At 41.0% G+C, this 19393-nt stretch overlaps 1 protein-coding gene across 2 annotated transcripts in view; it reads left to right on the forward strand.

Annotated features, from left to right (window-relative positions):
• Window positions 1-4197: 4197 nt before the first annotated feature.
• Window positions 4198-19393, forward strand: part of LOC139418150 (endothelial cell-selective adhesion molecule-like) — a 55910-nt gene continuing 40714 nt past the window's right edge. Inside the window, exon 1 of one of the 2 annotated variants that reach the window (XR_011635277.1) lies at window positions 4198-4402. Coding sequence is in view for 1 of the 2 variants with exons in the window: in XM_071167381.1 (XP_071023482.1) it covers window positions 4336-4402 (67 nt within the window). In the remaining variant the exon portion in view is untranslated. The remainder of the gene's footprint in view (window positions 4403-19393) is intronic. The other variant, XM_071167381.1, reaches the window with a different exon arrangement.

Genomic DNA, 19393 nt, shown 5'->3' on the forward strand with positions numbered 1-19393 from the left:
GGGCATAGCGGAATTTCTTATAAGCTTCCGGTTTAGAGTCCTGCTCCTTGAAAGCGGAAGCTCTACCCTTTAGCTCAGTGAGGATGTTGCCTGTAATCCATGGCTTCTGGTTGGAGTATGTATGTACAGTCACTGTGGGGACGACGTCATCAATGCACTTATTGATGAAGCCAGTGACTGATGTGGTGTACTCAATGCCATCGGAAGAATCCAGGAACATATTCCAGTCTGTGCTAGCAAAACAGTCCTGTAGCTTAGCATCTGCTTCATCTGACCCCTTTTTTTTATTGACCGAGTCACAGGTGCTTCCTGCTTTAATTTGTGCTTGTCAGCAGGAATCAGGAGGATAGTATTATGGTCAAATTTGCCAAATGGAGGGTGAGGGAGAGCTTTGTATGTGTCTCTGTGTGTGGAGTAAAGGTGGTCTAGAGTTTTTTTCCTTCTGGTTGCACATTTAACACGCTGGTATAAATTTGGTAAAACGGATTTAAGTTTCCCAGCATTACAGTCCCCGGCCACTAGGAGTGCCGCCTCTAGATTCATGTTTTCCTGTTTGATTATGGCGGTATACAGCTCATTGAGTGCGGTGTTAGTGCCAGCATCAGTCTGTGGTGGTATGTAGACAGCTACGAAAAATACAGATGAAAACTCTATAGGTAGATAGTGTGGTCTATAGCTTACCGTGAGATACTCTACCTCAGGCGAGCAAAACCTCAAGACTTCCTTAGATATCATGCACCAGCTGTTGTTTACAAATATATATATAGACCGCCACCCCTTGTCTTACCAGAGGCTGCTGTTCTATCCTGCCGATACAGTGTATAACCCACCAGTTGTATGTTATTCATGTCGTCGTTCAGCCATCACTTGGTAAAACATAAGATATTACAGATTTTAATGTCCCGTTGGTAGTTTAATCTTGCTCGTAGGTCATTTATTTTATTTTCCAATGATTGCACTTTGGCCAATAGAACGGATAGAAGGCTCGCCTTCTAACCACAATCCGTCCATTTTTGGACAAGGATTCAACTGCAGCCCTCTCTGACTTAGAAGGGTTACATTGTGTTTGGTTAGAGTCAATTTTACCCTTAAACAGATTCTCCACATCAAAACTCACCTTCTTTGCAAATGTATGCAAATGTGGCATTCTGGACAATGGGACAAAAGGTGACCTTGAGCTTAAAATGTGTTTTTGAGGGCACAGAAACTGCCTGACCTGAAACACTGGTGTCTGTAGTTGGAGAGATGTTTTGCTTGTACCAGGCCTTCAGATGTAGATTCCTGTAGAAACTAAAATAGGTCAATCTTTGTATTGAATTCATTCGTCGAGTATGTGGGGGGAAAGGACAGTCCTTTAGACAAGACCCTTACACAATCATTAGAAAGGGGTTCTCCAGAAATACTGATCACAGCCTTGTTCTGGTCCTGCTCCGTGTGGTTTGATAGTCCTGATTTCTTCCTACCATCCGTGTTGGCCTATTCTGTGTCGTCTCCTTCTCTTGTTGGGGAACCTGCGTGGCTCCTCTTCCTGGTCTAAAAAATCTTGGGAGGAGCCGGACTAAGACTGTGTGGGGTGATCCTCATCGTCGCTGCTCGTAAAGTTGAAAGAAACAGATCTGTGATTCTGAATTCTTGCGGGTTGGTTTTCTCCGGGCAAAGACCTTACCATCTCTGAAGTCTACTTCATCTCTTTTACATTTCTTTAGCTTGTCTTGCTTCATTGTCAGAGTGAATGTGTCTATTTTCTCTTTCATAATCCCATCGCACTGTGCTTTGTTGGAATTGTCACTGTGTTCTGAAATGTTCCTTTTTACTTCTTTCTGTTTGGACTACTTGTCTGTCCTTTTTAGCTTCCTCTATTAGAAGTAGCATTAGGTCAAAAGAACACTTGATGAGAATAGCCTCCCATTTATCTCTAAATTCAGTTTCACCTTGTGCTCCATTAGCTGGAAACTTCATAATACCTTTCTAGGGGTCCTTTCTAGGGGTTCTGTTGCATCTAGCATTGAGATGCATGTTTGATAACATATCTACAGTATTTAGCTTTTTAACGTATAGTAATGCTTACTAGGCGTTGTCCAATGAATTCTGTAACCCCTCCCTCTTCAAATCAGTGTAGATTGGAAAAAGCTGTTCAAAAGAAGACATTGTATTATCTGTGTACTCCCTGACGAAGGCCATGCAGCTGAAACCCATCAGGGTTTTTAAACTTTGTTTCCATTGAACATGCCATACAAATAAAGGCATTTTAACGAATTATATGAAGAGTGCCTTGGTCCTCCTTTCTTATTGTGTGTAGATTGATGAATGGGAAAAAAAATGATTAAATCAATTATAGAATAAGGCTGTAACATAACAAAATGTGGAAAAGGGGAGGGGGTTTGAATATTTTCCAAATGCACTGTATATCTAGTTTGAGAAACCGACACCTCATTAGTCCTCAACTGGCAGCTTCATTAAATGGTACCCACAAAACACCAGTCTCAACGTCAACAGTGAAGAGGCGACTCCAGGATGCTGGCCTTCTAGGCAGAATTCCTCTGTCCAGTGTCTGTGTTATTTTGCGCATCTTAATATTTTATTTTTATTGGCCAGTCTGAGATATGGCTTTTCATTGCAACTCTGCCTAGAAGGCCAGCATCCCGGTGTCGCCTCTTCACTATTGACGTTGAGACTGGTGTTTTGTGGGTAGTATTTAATGAAGCTGCCAGTTGAGGACTTGTGAGGCGTCTGTTTCTCAAACTAGACACTAATGTACTTGTCCTCTTGCTCAGTTGTGCACTGGGGCCTCCCACTACTATTTCTATTCTGGTTAGAGACCATTTGCGCTGTTCTGTGAAGGGAGTAGTACACAGCGTTGTACAAGATCTTCAGTTTCTTGGCAATTTCTTGCATGGAATAGCCTTCATTTCTCAGAACAAGAAAAGACTGATGAGTTTCAGAAGAAAGGTCTTTGTTTCTGGCCATTTTGAGGCTGTAATCAAACCCACAAATGCTGATGCTCCAGATACTCAACAAGTCGAAAGAAGGTCAGTTGTTTTGCTTCTTTAATCAGAACAACAGTTTTCAGCTGTGCTAACATAATTGCAAAATGGTTATCTAATGATCAATTAGCCTTTTAAATGATACACTTGGATTTGCTAACACAATGTGATATTGTAACACAGGAGTGATGGTTGCTGATAATGGCCCTCTGTATGCCTATTTAGATATTCCATGAAAAATCTTTCTGATCAATTTGATGTTATTTTAATGGACAAAAATGTGCTTTTCTTTCAAAAACAAGGACATTTCTAAGAAACCCCAATTTTTGAACAGTAGGATATATATTATAGATTATATAATATATACTGTATAATACACTGTATATACTGTATATATTTCCTTTTTATGTTTATTTTTTGCTGCCTCTTGGGCCCCCCACAGGCCTGGGCACAGGGGCTTTAGCCTTGGTAAGCCACTGCATTAAGCCGGCCCTGGCTGCATTGTCTTTCATGTATTTCCTAGTTAATGTACAGAACATGGGAGTTTATCTCTTACATAATATGTAGGCCTAGGCTGTGCAATATGCAATCATGTGTACCAATGTACCACGGTTCTATTTGGGATTATAAACTGGGTCGTTTGAGCCCTGAATGCAGATTGGCTGAAAGCCATGGGTTCTCAGACCATATACCATGGGTATGACAAAAATAACTTTTTACTGTTTTAATTAAGTTGGTTACCAGATAATAGCAATAGGGCACCTATGGAGTTTGTGGTATAGGCTATATATGACCAATATACCATAGCTAATGGCTGTATCCAGGCACTCAACATTGCGTCGAGAGCAAGAACAGCCCTTAGCCTTGGTATATTGGTCATATACCTCATCTCCTCGGGCATTAACGCTTAAATAGAACTGCTGCACCGGTAGTGCGCTGCGAGGAATTCCGAGAGGGTGTTGCTAATGAGCACAGGTGGCGCACGTTGAGGTGGCAGGGCAGAGCTTTCTCATGATGACAACCTTTTTATCCAAATATTCAATGTCCCAAAGCGTAAAAGGGAAAGTTGACGAAGACATTTTTGTAGGCTTGGGCACTTGCCGAAGTCGTTCATTGGAACAATTCCTCGCGCCCGATGTTGAACGCCAAACGCGAGTCTGTCACGTCAACTGCCGCTGAGGTCACATTGCCTACTGTAAACGCGCTACCCCTTGTCTTTTCTCTGGCGGAAGGAAGCAAATTGAAAGACTTCACATTACCCAAAGTGAAATTGCGCACTGATAACTGGAAGACCGTATACGTTACGACTGGAAACAGAGATTGTGGGGTGACCGAAGGCGCATACTGAACTATGGAGATGTATACTTTGCGGAAATTTGGCACCTTGCTGTCACTTGCATTTCTCTTGTATTTTCCAGGTAAGACGATGGTCATTTTGAGTTTGAATTAACGCATTTTCTTCTCTTAAGTGGTGTTTTTCAATTGCTTATTGTGGATATTTTAAGGTGTTTGTAACCAACCAAAAATTGTCGAGCTAACACCGACAACATAGAAACATTTTTATTGGTGCCTCTGAATGACAGGAACCTACAAGACCGAATAGCTAGTAATACTAAAATGAATAATTGAAATATGGAGAAATGGACGATTTAATATTCCTCAATTTAACATTCTGATTTAAATCTGAAACATCGGTTTGTTTTCCATGGGATTTGAAACAAGTGTGTTATGCATAATTCTGAGCCCTGAGGCAGGGAAGAACAATTAATTTATTAGATGGACAGACACTGCCTGAACAGTGAGTTTACACTGTTTAGCAAAGTGTCGTTTCGTCACTGTCAAGCTTTCTAACATCAACAGTCTTGGTCATACTAGTGAGGTTACTCTTACAATTTAACCACGTTTTAAATACAACAGGGTTGCAAAATTCCAGGAATTTTACCCACATTCTCAGGTTTTCCAGATATCCTGGTTGAAAGAACTGGAATAAAGAGGGAATAACAGGAAATCCAGCAATCCTCCAATCAGGTTTTCTAGAAATCCTTGTAATTTTGAGAAAGTTTACTGGAATTTTGCAACCCTAATTATGGTACTAATTTTGTTTATTGACCATGTTTAAAAAAAGTCTGCCATTTGTCTGGTTTTAGAATTGGACACAATTTTCAAAATATTGTACACTTGACCTATTTTAAATCCGTAATGTTTTTGTCAAATTTATCCTTCAGTTTATATCCTTTTGTTTCCAAAACAATCACATGTGCTGATGCAGGCAATCTCACCCTTTAGCTTATTTCACCTTAACAAGGTGAGGCATTGCCAATAGTATTTCAAATAGTAAGGAGTATTACAAGGACTCACACTCTTGTCTTGAGTATGAAGTGTAGAAAAAAACTGCTAGGTAGCTGAACAATAACCTGTCGGACTTATTGCTATTATAATACAAATTTCTCAACATGAGTTTTCGGCCTTTACTTCAGCTGTTTGACTCTACAGCAGGTGTGTCCCGTGAGGGCCAAAGCATGGGAGGAAATGGTTGTGAATAGCATCCTGCTAACAGGAAGATTGCTCATTCTCTGGGCAAGCTACAGATTGTTACACCAGGGTAATGTGATTCACCAGGTTCTTGTATCCATTACTGGGAGTTGCAGGTTAGGTACTGTTTGGTGTAGCACAGATAATGTTCGACCAACCTTGAAGGGTAATGTCATACTCATCATCTCCAGCACCACCCCAACATCAACATATGTGAAAATTGCGAGTATGTTTTGTTCTAAAGTGTTTCCAATGACTACATTGTTGTGCAAACATGTATCTTCTAAAATGTCTGTGTCCAGTTGCAGGTGGTTCGTTTTGTATATAGAAAATGCTCCGTTACTAAAATGAACTCTCCATGAAGTAATCCAGCAATGTGTACGCCGCCATCTTGTCTATTTCAAATCTTCTCTCGTTGACTGAGACAGGTGAGTGTCATCATGACATGCAGCACCACGTGTCTCAATCAATGAGAGATTCTCCATTTAAAATATGGTGGCGCAAACATTGTTGGACACGTACATTTTAGAAGATGTGTGGGTGACTTGGTTGGTCTAAAATTCTGTGCTACACTAAACGGTACATAAACTGTAACTCCCAGTACTGGATACCAAAACTCTGTGGTAAAATCACATTATCTGGTGTAACAATCTGTAGCCATCTCCTGGCATGCCTTCATCCCTATGGCTATGTTTCATAATTAGTAATGTAAAGAATTTGTGTTCTTGAAAACAGGATAACCTGTGGTGTTTTTTTTTGCCTTTTCAATCAAATGATTAATGGGTAATGTAAATTAGTTTTGTGTATGAAGTTGGGAAAACTAGTGTCTTGGAACTGGAGTTAAAGTAGGCTACATTATACTAATGAGTATTGTTAGTACACTGCTGCATAGCATGTGTGTGTGGCACCCCATGCCATTAAAATACTATCAAGCCAGGCGCCAGCATTGTTGTTTTCATGGCAGCTTCTTGCGCAGTTGGTCATTTAGAAGCTAGGTTTGTTTAATTTGGAACTTAAGAATGCTCTCTGTTCTTTCAACAAAGCAGGACATGTTGCCATGTCAGGCACTATAAGACATACAGTAATCATATTTCATAGGCCCATCACATGGTGTTATTTACATTGTCCCGAGATCCCTAAATCAATTAGGATTTTTAAGTCAGACCCTAGTCGTTTTGGTTTAGCTCATTTGAATTCCATTAGTCTCAGTTTAATTGGTTGACTACATAATTATGTTGTAACTGTTTAAATGACCTTGTGGTGTTTCCAGTACTTCACAGAATCTCATTCTGAAAATAAATTAGTTTCATTTTTTTCCCCCACAACTTGATGTCCCTGGACTTGTTTTTGCTAATTACTGAATTGGGTAAGGTGGGTCAAAGGAAAGATGTACCAGTATTGTTACACTTGAAAGCTTTTTGCTCTTTCAGTCTGATCGCAAGAGTTGGTTCAGGGTTATCTGGATAATTTGGATCAGTAATGTATATGGAGAACATACAGTTGAAGTTTACATAACAATTCCAACATAAGTTTAACTTGTTTTTCAACCATTCCACAAATGTCTTGTTAACTTGTTGAGTGTAGGGGGCAGTATTTTTGTGTTTGGATGAAAAACGTACCCAATTGAAACTGCCTATTTATCAGGCCCAGAAACTAGAATATGCATATAATTGTCAGATTAGGATAGAAAACACTCTAAAGTTTCAAACTGTCAAAATATTGTCTGTCTGTGCGTATAACAGAACTGATATTGCAGGCGAAATCCTGAGGAAAATCCAACCAGGAAGTGCTGTTTTTCCTGAAAGCTCTCTGTTCCATTGGATGCCTTGCCTCCATTTAAAGGGATATCAACCAGATTCCTTTTCCAATGGCTTCCTCAAGGTGTGAGCAGTCTTTAGACATAGTTTCAGGCTTTTATTTTGAAAAATTAGTGAGAAAGAACCCATTGCGTCAGTGGATGGCTGGGTGCCAGCAGAGTTTTGCATGCGGAACAGCCATTTTCTCTCTCTCTCCTATTGAAGAAGCTACAGTCCTGGTTGATATATTATCGACATATATTGTAAAAACAACCTGAGGATTGCTTGATTATAAAAAACGTTTGACAAGTTTCTACGAACCTTACGGATACTATTTGGAATTTTTTGTCTGCGACATCGTGATCGCTCGAGCCTGTGGATTTCTGAACAACGCGCCAACCAAATGGAGGTATTTTGGATATGAAAATTATCTTAAAGGAACATTTATTGTGTAACTGGGAGTCTCGTGAGTGCAAACATCCGACGATCATCAAAGGTAAGCGATTTAATATATTGCTTTTCTGACTTTCGTGACCAATCTACTCGGCTGCTAGCTGTTTGTAATATTTTGTCTACTGAGAGAGATGTCCTTACATAAACGCTTGGTATGGTTTTGCCGAAAAACTTTATTGAAATCTGACACGCCAGGTGGATTAACAAAAAGCTAAGCTGTGTTTTGCTATATTGCACTTGTGATTTCATGAAAATTCTATATTTTTAGTAATTTAATTTGAATTTTGCTCTCTACAATTCAGCGGATGTTGATGAAAATGATCCCGGTAACGGGATGGGTGCATCAAGAAGTTAACTATAATTAGGACATCTACTTTGAATGACACAAGTAATATTTCCAAAAATTGTTTAGACAGATTAATTCACTATCACAATTCCAGTGAGTCAGAAGTTTACATACACTAAGTTGACTGTGCCTTCAAACAGCTTGGACAATTCCAGAAAATGATGTCATGGCTTTAGAAGCTTCTGATATAGGCTAATTGACATCATTTGAGTCAATTGGTGGTGTACCTGTGGATGTATTTCAAGGCCCATCTTCAAACTCAGTGCCTCAGTGCTTGAGATCATTGGAAAATCAAAATAAATCAGCCAAGACCTCAGAAGAAAGATTGTAGACCTCCACAAGTCTGGTTCATCCTTTGGAGCAATTTCCAAATTCCTGAAGGTACCACGTTCATCTGTACAAACAATAGTACGCAAGTATAAACACCATGGGACCGTGCAGCCGTCATACCGCTCAGGAAGGAGACGTGTTCTGGCTCCTAGAGATGAACGTACTTTGTACGTCAATCCCAGAACAACAGCAAAGGACCTTGTGAAGATGCTTGAGGAAACCGATACCAAATGATCTTTATCCACAGTAAAACAAGTCCTATATCGACATAACCTGAAAGGCCGCTCGGCAAGGAAGAAGCCTCTGCTCCAAAACCACCATTAAAATAGCCAGACTACGGTTTGCAACTTCACATGGGGACAAGATCGTACTTTTGGAGAAATGTCCTCTGGTGTGATGAAACAAAAATAGAACTGTTTGGCGATAATGACCATCATTATGTTTGGAGGGAAAAGGGGGATGCTTGTTACCAAAACACCATCCCAACCGTGAAGCACAGGTGTGGCAGCATCATGTTGTGGGGGTGCTTTGCTGTAGGAAGGACTGGTGCACTTCACAAAATAGATTAAAACTATGTGGATATATTGAAGCAACATCTCAAGTCAGGAAGCTAAAGCTTGGTTGCAAATGGGTCTTCCAAATGGATAACGATCCCAAGCATACTTCCAAAGTTGTCAAAATTGGCTTAAGGATGACAAAGCCCTGACCACAAAGCCCTGACCTCAATCCCATAGACAGTTTGTGGGCAGAACTGAAAAAGCGTGTGTGAGCAAGGAGGCCTACAAACCTGACTTAGTTACACCAGCTCTGTCAGGAGGAATGGGCCAAAATTCACCCAATTTATTGTGAGAAGCTTGTGGAAGACTACCAGAAACTTTTGACCCAAGTTAAATATTTTTAAAGGCAATGCTCCCAAATGGTAATTGAGTGTATGTAAACTTCTGACCCACTGGGAATTTCATGAAAGCAATAAAAGCTGAAATATAATTTCTCTCTACTATTGACATTTCACATTCTTAAAATAGTCGTAATCCTAACTGACCTAAGACAGGGAATTTGTACTAGGAGTAAATGTCAGGAATTGTGAAACGGCATTAAAATGTATTTGGTGAAGGTGTATGTAAACTTCTGACTTCAACTGCACTTATTGAATAATTAGACCTACATTTAATTACCTTTTTTACTTTCTGAACAAATAATTTATATTCAAAATGCTATACTTGTTAGACGATGTGATAGGTAGATGGAACAAGCAACAAGCTGGTTGATGACACAATACAGTCCTAACATATAAACTGACAGTGCACAAGCAAATGTTAATATTACCCAGCTCGACGATAATGACTAGCCTCATTGTTCTGCCAGAACGATTTATCACTCCCCTGTTTCTAGAGACATTGATTGACATTATGTGCAATGAAGTTGACGCCGGAGGGGATGGCCTCCGTTTTACGATCTCCTAACCAATTGTGCTATGATGTGTTTTTTTTCCCACAATATTTGTAAATTATTTTGTACATAATGTTTCTGCAACCATCTTACGGCAGAAAAGAGCTTCTGGATATCAGGACAGTGATCACTCACCTCGGATTAGACTACTACCGCATGGCAAGCGGTACCAGAGTGCCAAGTCTAGGACAAAAAGGCTTCTCAACAGTGTTTACCCCCAAGCCATAAAACTCCTGAAGAGGTAAACCAATGGTTACCCAGACTATTTGCATTGTGTGCCTCCCCCAACCCCTCTTTTACGCTGCTGCTAGTCTCTGTTTATCTTATGCATAGTGTCATGGAGAATCATTACAAAATATAACACTTACAAGAACTTGTGAATTCAATATAGGCTTTTAATACAAACATATCAGAAGCCTAGATGGTCTGCGGAACACACACTTTTCCAGAGCTCTGGCTCTGTTTTTATACACATACAACATATGAGTCCATCCCACATGCAAATTAAGTCACTTCCCTCAGTCCATCTGCCACCATTATATCCCAATCTGTGCATCCTGCTTGTTCATGCCCAATAATGCCCATATCTGCTTTCAGTTAAGTTATAATGGTGACAGGACCTCTTCATGTCCCAAAAATAATACATTCCCATCTTATCCTTAAGTTTAGCTTGGTGTGTTCTTTGGTATGTCTGTCCTTATTAGGACTAGTAGACAATGTCTCTTCTCTTCATGTCCTAAAAATATATGCCCTATGTCTATAGTCCGTCAGTTGGTCATTTGGCTGACCCCCTCCTTTGTGTGTCCCTCTGACCTTGGTATGTCCAGCTGTCCTATGCTCTCATGGCCTTACTTTGGTTTCCTGTCCTATACAATAGACAATGCATTTTACCAGAATGGGAAATGCACTCTAAGTGTATCTTTCTCTTGTGGTACAGTATTATGTTTCTCCCTATATGTACATCTTGCTCCCACAATAGTCACTTTAACTATACATTCATGTACATACTACCTCAATTGGCCCGACCAACCAGTGCTCCCGCACATTGGCTATCTACATTGTGTCCCGCCAACCCCTCGTTTTGCGCTTCTGCTACTCTCTGTTCGTCATATATGCACAGTCACTTTAACGAAACCTACATGTACATACTACCTCAATAGGCCTGACTAACAGGTGTCTGTATATAGCCTTGCTACCCTTTTTTCAAATGTATTTTTACTGTTTTATTTCTTTACTTCCCTACACACACACACATGCCTTTTGGCACCATTGGTTAGAGCCTGTAAGTAAGCATTTCACTCTAAGGTTTACACCTGTTGTATTTGGCGCACGTGACAAATAAACTTTGATTTGACATGTTCTGTGTGTGACATTGTAGACCATGTGTCGAAACGGAGAACGGGTTTTGGGGTGTGTGAACACCCGATAAGACCAAATTACAGGTCCCTTATGGAACCTGTTGTTCACAACCATGGTGTATGGAGCCCACTTTATCTGAGAGCCAAGCCAAACTCTGTGCAATTAATCTTCCATTCCAAACACACCATCCCTGGGAAGAGAAGATCTTAATTTGTTTTCCAGGTGTTCTCCAAAGGACTGACTTATTTAACAAGATCATCCCATTGAGCTTGACAATTGGAGACTCGTCCCTGAAGACGCAATTCCCAGTTCACCTACTTCAGTACCTTTTTGTGTGTGTGTCAGATTTCTGAGCCCCCAAAAAAAAAAAAAAAAAAAAAAAAAAAAAAACATTTTTGTTTTTTGGGGGGTTGTTCTAACTTTGCCTTACCTCTAATTGCTTATTTCGTAAAATAATATGGACTGAAGGCTTGCCAAAGGCCCTGTTTAGAGCCTGGATTACCGGCCCAATTTGAAGTTGCTGGTCCCTTGTGTGGGACTCGAGCAACTGGTATGCTTTTGATTTGTCACGGGATTGTGGATTTATCTGGACTATTGTTAGATGTAATGACTAACAACAACCTGTGGCACTTGTTCTTACAAGGAAAAATGAGGGTTGTCCAAGAGAACTGTGGTCAGTTCTGATCCTGTGTATTGCCTCTGGCATATACAGTGAGCTCTAAAAGTATTGGGATAGTGACACGTTTTTTTGTTTTGACTCTATACTCAGCACTTTGGGTTTGAAATGATACAATGACTGAGGATAAAGTGTAGACTGTCAGCTTTAATTTGAGGGTATTTTCATACATATCGGATGAACCATTTAGAAATTACAGCACTTTTGTACATATTTTGTCACATTGACTTAGTTTCTATTGATCTTTTTTTTTGTCACTTTTTTTTATTCTAAATAAGAATAGGATGTTTCTAATCACTTCTAAATTAATGTGTATACTGCCGTATACTGCCATTATTGATTGTTCTGAATGAGTGATTGAGAAAGTTAAGACTCCCGTCATTCCCCCTCCCCAAAAAATGCTAACCTCTCCTGTTATTGCAATGGTGAGCGGTTAGCATGTCTTGGGGGTATGATATTTGTGCATCAAACTTTCTGTCAATTGGATTATGAAATGTTATAGCCTACAATGAGTGCATTTTCTTTTTCTCCCAGTGCGGGAAGGAAGAGGGGGGAGAGTGGCTCGCTCATCACAGCAGCAGGCCCCAGCGAAACAGGATCAGTGCAGATACTTTTAATTATGTGGATAATGCACATTACTGTTTGAACAAATCATGGTTTTAGTCTCTTCCCAAAAATGTGACAGTTTGCATGAGGTGACAATGTAGAATGTGCAGCTTTCTGATGCAACCAATTAAAAATGTAACTCGCACAGCCAAGTCAAAGGATTTACAAAATGTGCCTAAATGGTTGCAGTCTGGAGCCCTGCTATAGTGATCTCTGATCCACAGAGGGAGCGAATGTGGGCAGAGGGGGAGGGGGCAACCTTTTGGAATGAAACTCAGCCCAATTAGTGGCTTCTGCCACACAGGCCATCCCCCGGACAACTGTCTCAGACAGACGTCACTTTCCTGCTGCTCTGCTCTGCACTTTCCTGCTGACGGCAGACTCCACACTGGCCAGGGGTCATGAGCAAAGCAGTGGGCAACTTTCCTAAGTCCCAACACTGAGCCTGACCTATGGCTTCCCTTAAAGATACACCCACTCTCCTTTCTTGCTCCTCATCTCTACCTCCCACTCTCCCTTTGCCCAGTCCTCTCCATCTTCTTTTCTGGAAAAGTAAATGGCCTGAGCCAGTACTACAGATGGGCAGAGGGCTGTGCTTACTATAGCTTTCACATTATTGCCCCCCATTAGTGAGTGATTCATGACTGCTGTGTGTTAATCTTTCCTGAGAAATGTTATTGTGTGTTTGCATATAGGGGACTGAGTGTTATTTTGAGTCTCCTACAATGTTTTTATGGCTAGCAATTGATTTGTTCCTCGGTATGGCATTGTATATCCTTCTGAAGACGGCAAACAAATGCCGGGAGATATTTATAGATGGGCTATACTGGTTTTGAAAGGGCTCTTCCGACTCTTAATGAAATGTCTTAAAATTACATGTCAAAGCCACAGAATAATTTTGGACAGTGACAATCTGGTTACTAATGACTATTTACACACCTTCAAGCTTATCGGATGACATGACGGGTTGTGGAGCTGCTTTGTTATCGACTCTCAGTTTACGCATCACGACAGGCTGCTGATGTCATGCCTCTCCCATATCGATCTGCATTTTAGGAAGCATTACAGGAAGTGCGGCCTAAGAACTAATCGGTCATCAACTGAGATGACATGGACAGATGTCATCCATCAGATTCCAGCTGCGACATTATATTCTCCTGACACGCTATCCCTCGTCCTTAAACGCTTGAGGGACTGAGTGGGGTGGGGGAAGGAAGAGAGCGAGAACATAATGAAATCCCTCAAATGCACAGTAGGCCTACATGGAGTTACACACACACACACACACACACACACACCCACCCACACAACTGTGTGTGTGTGTGTGAGAGCATGATTGATTACGCCTTAGTATTAATAATACTGACAGTTGTGTACCTCAGATGTTAATTAAACTAGTTTATGGACTCATCACAGTAGTTGTAATTGAACTAAATGTAGGACTTTAGTCTTTTATTTCAAGTGCGCGAACCGCCTCTGTAGACTGTCTATTCTGTCAAATGAGCTGGAATTTCTATTCACTACAACCCGCTGTAACTTGTTTCGTGCACACTCACCTAATCACTATAATGGGTTATCTGGATACTTGGGTAGCTACTATTGAATGGAATCCAGGTCCATCGTTGGGGTCTGACATTTCTCCTCCCCAAACTATGTAAATTGTTTTCAGCTACTGGAAAAGTGTTGTATACATCTAATTGATTAACTGTTATGATAGCAACTGCTCTATCAAATGGTGATAATCATATATATTTTTTGTTATTTTTATTTTTTACTATGACAAAAGCCATTAGTGTTTAAAATAATAGTTGTAGTGTCATCTTGACCTGTGTGTAGGTCTCTTCCCCCCCCCCCCCCTCCCTACAAACAAACACATGTTGTTTTGATGAATGAAGGACAGATACCAGTGTTTATCTTTATCCCTTGTCCCCTATTTGTCATTCTGGTTGGGACAGGTGATATAGCTAGGAATCTGAGTCGATTTAATAGAAATTGGATAAGTGTGCCTTAAGCCTCTTTATGACAACAGCCAGTGAAAGTGCAGGGCGCCAAATTCAAAACAGAAATCTCATAATTAAAATTCCTCAAACATACATGTATCTTATACCGTTTTTAAGGTAATCTTGTTGTTAATCCCACCACAGTGTCCAATTTCAAATAGGCTTCACAGCGAAAGCACCATAAACGATTGTTCGGTCACCACCAACTCACAGAAAAACACAGCCATTTTTCCAACCAAAGAGATGAGTCGCAAAAAGTACAAATAGAGAGAATTAATCACTAACCTTTGATCTTCATCAGATGACACTCATATGACTTCATGTTACACAATACATGTATGTATAAAGTTCATAGTTATATAACAAAATCTCTGTATACATTGGCGCTTTACGTTCACTAGTTCCAAAAACATCCGGTGATATTGCAGAGCCACATTTTACAGAAATACTCATTATAAATGTTGATGAAAATACAATTGTTAGACATGGAAATATAGATATACCTCTCCTTAATGCAGCCGCTGTGTTGGACTCAACAGATATCAGAAATAACATTTATAAATATTCATCAGAATGCACTCCCAGGAATCCTAGTTCCACAAATGTTTGTTTTCTTCGATAATGTCCATTATTTATGTCCAAGTAGCTACTATTGTTAGGGCGTTTAGTACACAAATCCAAAAGGTCGTGCAGGTCCAGCCGAACGTCGGACAAAAACTTCAAAAAGTTATATTACAGGTCGTAGAAACATTTCAAACTAACGTTCCAACCGGAGAATTCCATTGTCTGTAGAAAAGCAATCGAACGCAGGTCGCTATCATGTGAAATGCGTGTGACCAGGACCTGGCTCTCTGCCAGACCACTGACTCAAAGAGCTCTCATCCGGCCCCACCTCACAGTAGAAGCCTCATTCGAGCTCTCATCCGGCCCCACCTCACAGTAGAAGCCTCATTCGAGCTCTCATCCGGCCCCACCTCACAGTAGAAGCCTCATTCAAGTTATCTAAAGACGGTTGACATCTAGTGGAAGCCTTAGGAAGTGCAACATAACCAATATCCCACTGTGTATTCAATAGGGGCTGGGTTGACAACAACATGACCGACATCATTCAAACAGTTTTAGAAACTTCAGTGTTTTGTATCCAATACTAATATGCATATATTAGCAACTGGGACTGAGGAGCAGGCCGTTTACTCTGGGCACCTTTCATCCAAGCTACTCAATACTGCCCCTGCAGCCATAAGAAGTTAAACAAAACATATAAATTCAGCAAAAATCTTGGAAATTGTTTTTCATTAGGCCCTAATCTATGGATTTCACATGACTGGGAATACAGATACCTTTACAAATAAAAAAAAATAGGTAGGGGTGTGGATCAGAAAACCAGTGAGTGTCTGGTGTGACCACCATTTGCCTCATGCAGCGCGACACCTCTCCTTCGCATAGAGTTGAGCAGCCTGTTGATTGTGGAATGTTGTCCCACTCCTCCTCTGGCTGAGTTGCTGGATATTGGCGGGAACTGGAACACGCTGTCATACACGTCGATCTAGAGCACCCCAAACATGCTGAATGGGCGTCATGTCTGAGTATGCAGTCCATGGAAGGACTGGGGCATTTTCAGCTTCCAGGAATTGTGTACAGATCCTTATGACATGGGGCCACGCATTATCATGCTGAAACATTAATTGATAGCGGTGTATGGGAAGAACCATGGGCCTCAGGATCTAGTAACGGTATCTCTGCATTAAAATGCAATTTTGTTCGTAGCTTATGCCTGCCCATACCTTAACCCCACTGCCACCTTGTGGCACCGCTCACCCACACAACCTCATACACGTGGTCTACGGTTGTGGAGCCTCTTGGACATACTGCCAAATTCTCTAAAATGAGGCAGCTTAAGGTAGAGAAATGAACATCCAATTATCTGGCAACAGCTCTGGTGGACAATTGCACGCTGCCTCAATTTTAAGACATCTGTGGCATTATGTTGACACAACTTCACATTTTAGTGGCATTTTATTGTCCCCAGCACAAGGTGCACCTGTGTAATGATCATGCTGTTTAATCAGCTTCTTGATATGCCACACCTGTCAAAGGGATGGATTATCTTGGCAAAAAAGAAATGCTCACTTGCAGGGATGTAAACAAATTAGTACATCTTGCATGTCTTTCACAGCTGGCCCCTCTGCCTGCTCAGCAGAACTTTACCCCAGGGAGGACAGGTCAGCCTCCCTCCTCCCTCCCCAGAGGGCTGGAGCTCAAGCGTCTCATCAGCACCTCAGGTCAGCCATGAGGTTAGAACAAGTACACCTCAATACACTGAAAACAAGCTGGGATAGGAGGTGAAAGCATGTAGTGTGTGGGGGTGTGTGTTATATAGATCCATAGGCAAGCCTTTACTTTGTAGCTTTAACTTTTTTTATTTGCTCTTACCTTCCCTCCAGTCCTCTCAGCCTTCCCATGGTGCTGTGTAATTACAGGATTTCTGTTTTTTGGTCACACAACAGTCCTCTGGAGCCATAGTGTGTGTGTGTGTGGTTTGGAGCTCGGAGGTGCAGCTTTCTCTCTTTTGAACTGTAATTGTTGTTTATGTAAGGCATCCCCAGAGTGTCAGTGTGCTGTACACACATTTTAAAATGTGCTCCTTGTGCAGAAAAGTATGAAAGATATCTCAATTTCACAATTTCTGTCAATCTCCCACCCTGTCATTGTTGTCTGAGAATTGTCATAATTAAATCATACTCCTTAATTCTACACAGAAGTGACTGCAGCCTTGAGATAAAACATGGAATGCTAATTGAATTAGGAACCTCAAGTGTGTTCTCACTAAAATAGTATTGTACAAATGTAATTTCCATGACCCTCGCCAAAGGAAGTGCTTGATAAGCTGTTTTTGGGCCCAGAAGTCACTTTCTGTCATCACTTGTAGTAGACAATGCCCCACCAGCATTAAATGGCCACTAAAGGCATTGATTTTTGAAGACTATTTGCCTCCGGGGTTGACTTTTCTGTCATTGTCGCCAACTGTTTAGTCAACGTTGCTGTGGCCCCTTTCAGTTTTGAATGGTCATGTTGGCTTCAGTAGCTTCCCTTACTGTATTAGGAACTGATGTAAACTAAATGCATACTATGCTATACCTTTTGTAAGACGTTGCATTAGCATAATGAAGTGATTCCCAAACCTCTTTGAACGCTTCCTCCTCCCCTAGATCTTTCTCTGCCTTTTGGTTTGTCCCCTTCTGCTAGCGATTGAGGAATTTCCTCATGTTTGGTGGTTACTTGTTTTTTCTGTATGCGTCTACAATAGCCTACAAAGGCACAGCACCGTACCACACAGAGCCTCCATAATCTCTCTGGATGTCTTTTAAAGAGGTAGAAGTTTTTAAACTGAATGCTAAACAGGATATATTTGGATTAAGTCTGAAGGCAGTCTAGATTAGTGTTACTTCAATGTTTTTCTGGCGAGTGGAAGGAAAATATGTAAATGCTACTGTTAACCAACTGCCGTACAAATAATACATTTCCTTGAGGGGGAACTATCCACCTTGAGCGTTGGGATTCAAAAATAGGCATAAGATCTGTAGGTAAATTGGTGTGCTTTGCTACTGTAGGTTTAGACAGCCACAAATGGTGCTTAACGTGTACATTACAAATGCTTTGTACTGAGACAAACGGTTTATGCAAAGACGAAGTGTGATGGTCGGCCATTTGTTAGTCCACGTGGTCATTGATGTTTTGAAACTTCATTAGTGACTGTTCATTACAGCTATTGATTTCTCAGGGAGTTACGATCCATGGGAGTCATGTCCATTAACCTAATCATTAAGCACAGTAAGGAAGGTTAGTGGGCCACTCGGTTTAGATCTTGTTTGGGTTTCCACATCTACTCTTTGCCCTGAAATATATCCATGACACAGTATTTTACCTGGTCTCAGCCCTTACCCAGGACAGACTTATCGTGACCCGTGATGCTGCATAATTGCACTCATTTTGAGATGAGGCTTGACAGAAAGTAGTAATGCTCGACTCCCTAGAAGATTGTTTGGTTTGACTGTTATCCTGAACTGGGCAGGAGTAGACGCACACAAGCTCTAACAGTCTCACAGAGCCATGTGTTGAAAAAGCACTGTAGAAATGCAATGCAGCAATCATCCAAGTTACATTCAGCGACCAACTCCTAATCAGTCCCCATAACGCTCTTTGCATACCCTACCGCTATTTGCTCTTCCAGTGCAACCCGCTCACCACCAGCGACTCAGAGATTCATCCATTTATCTTCATTTTGCCCATGTCCACTCGGGTGACACGACTGGCTGTCTCATACTTTTCCTTTTAATCTCCTACTTAATCACTTTGGGTCTCCCGACCTCGGCGGTTGAATTCGTCACCGAAAATAAAAACCTCCTATTGCAGTTAATAACACACATTTTCGGATTCCGAGATCGCAACGGTATTACCCCCTAACATTACCTGTCATCAAAGAAGACCTAAGGAAGACACATCGAGAAATGAGACGAAGAGAAATGATCAGGCCCCTAACAGTGCTAGGAGGCTCATCGCCTCATCGGTCTTTACTGCCAGTGTAAAAATAGTCATGTGGGTGTCAAGGACATCCCACAATATTTTTTTCCTTGACAAGCTATCAATAATTCAGTCTAATTATCCCTCCACTTGATCAAGTGACCCTACTCCTTCAGATGAACTGTTTCGCCCATTACCTGCCAATCATACGGAACACGGCTACTATGTCTGTCTTTGGGAATACTGATTAAAAGCAACACGGAATGTTGCTACTTTCACGTGACGATAGACAAACCGGTAGTCCAGTGTTATTGTTGAGTCTTATCATTATCGGAAATTGG

Source organism: Oncorhynchus clarkii, chromosome 10 (genome assembly GCF_045791955.1).
Source record: "Oncorhynchus clarkii lewisi isolate Uvic-CL-2024 chromosome 10, UVic_Ocla_1.0, whole genome shotgun sequence".
Taxonomy (NCBI): Eukaryota; Metazoa; Chordata; class Actinopteri; order Salmoniformes; family Salmonidae; genus Oncorhynchus; species Oncorhynchus clarkii.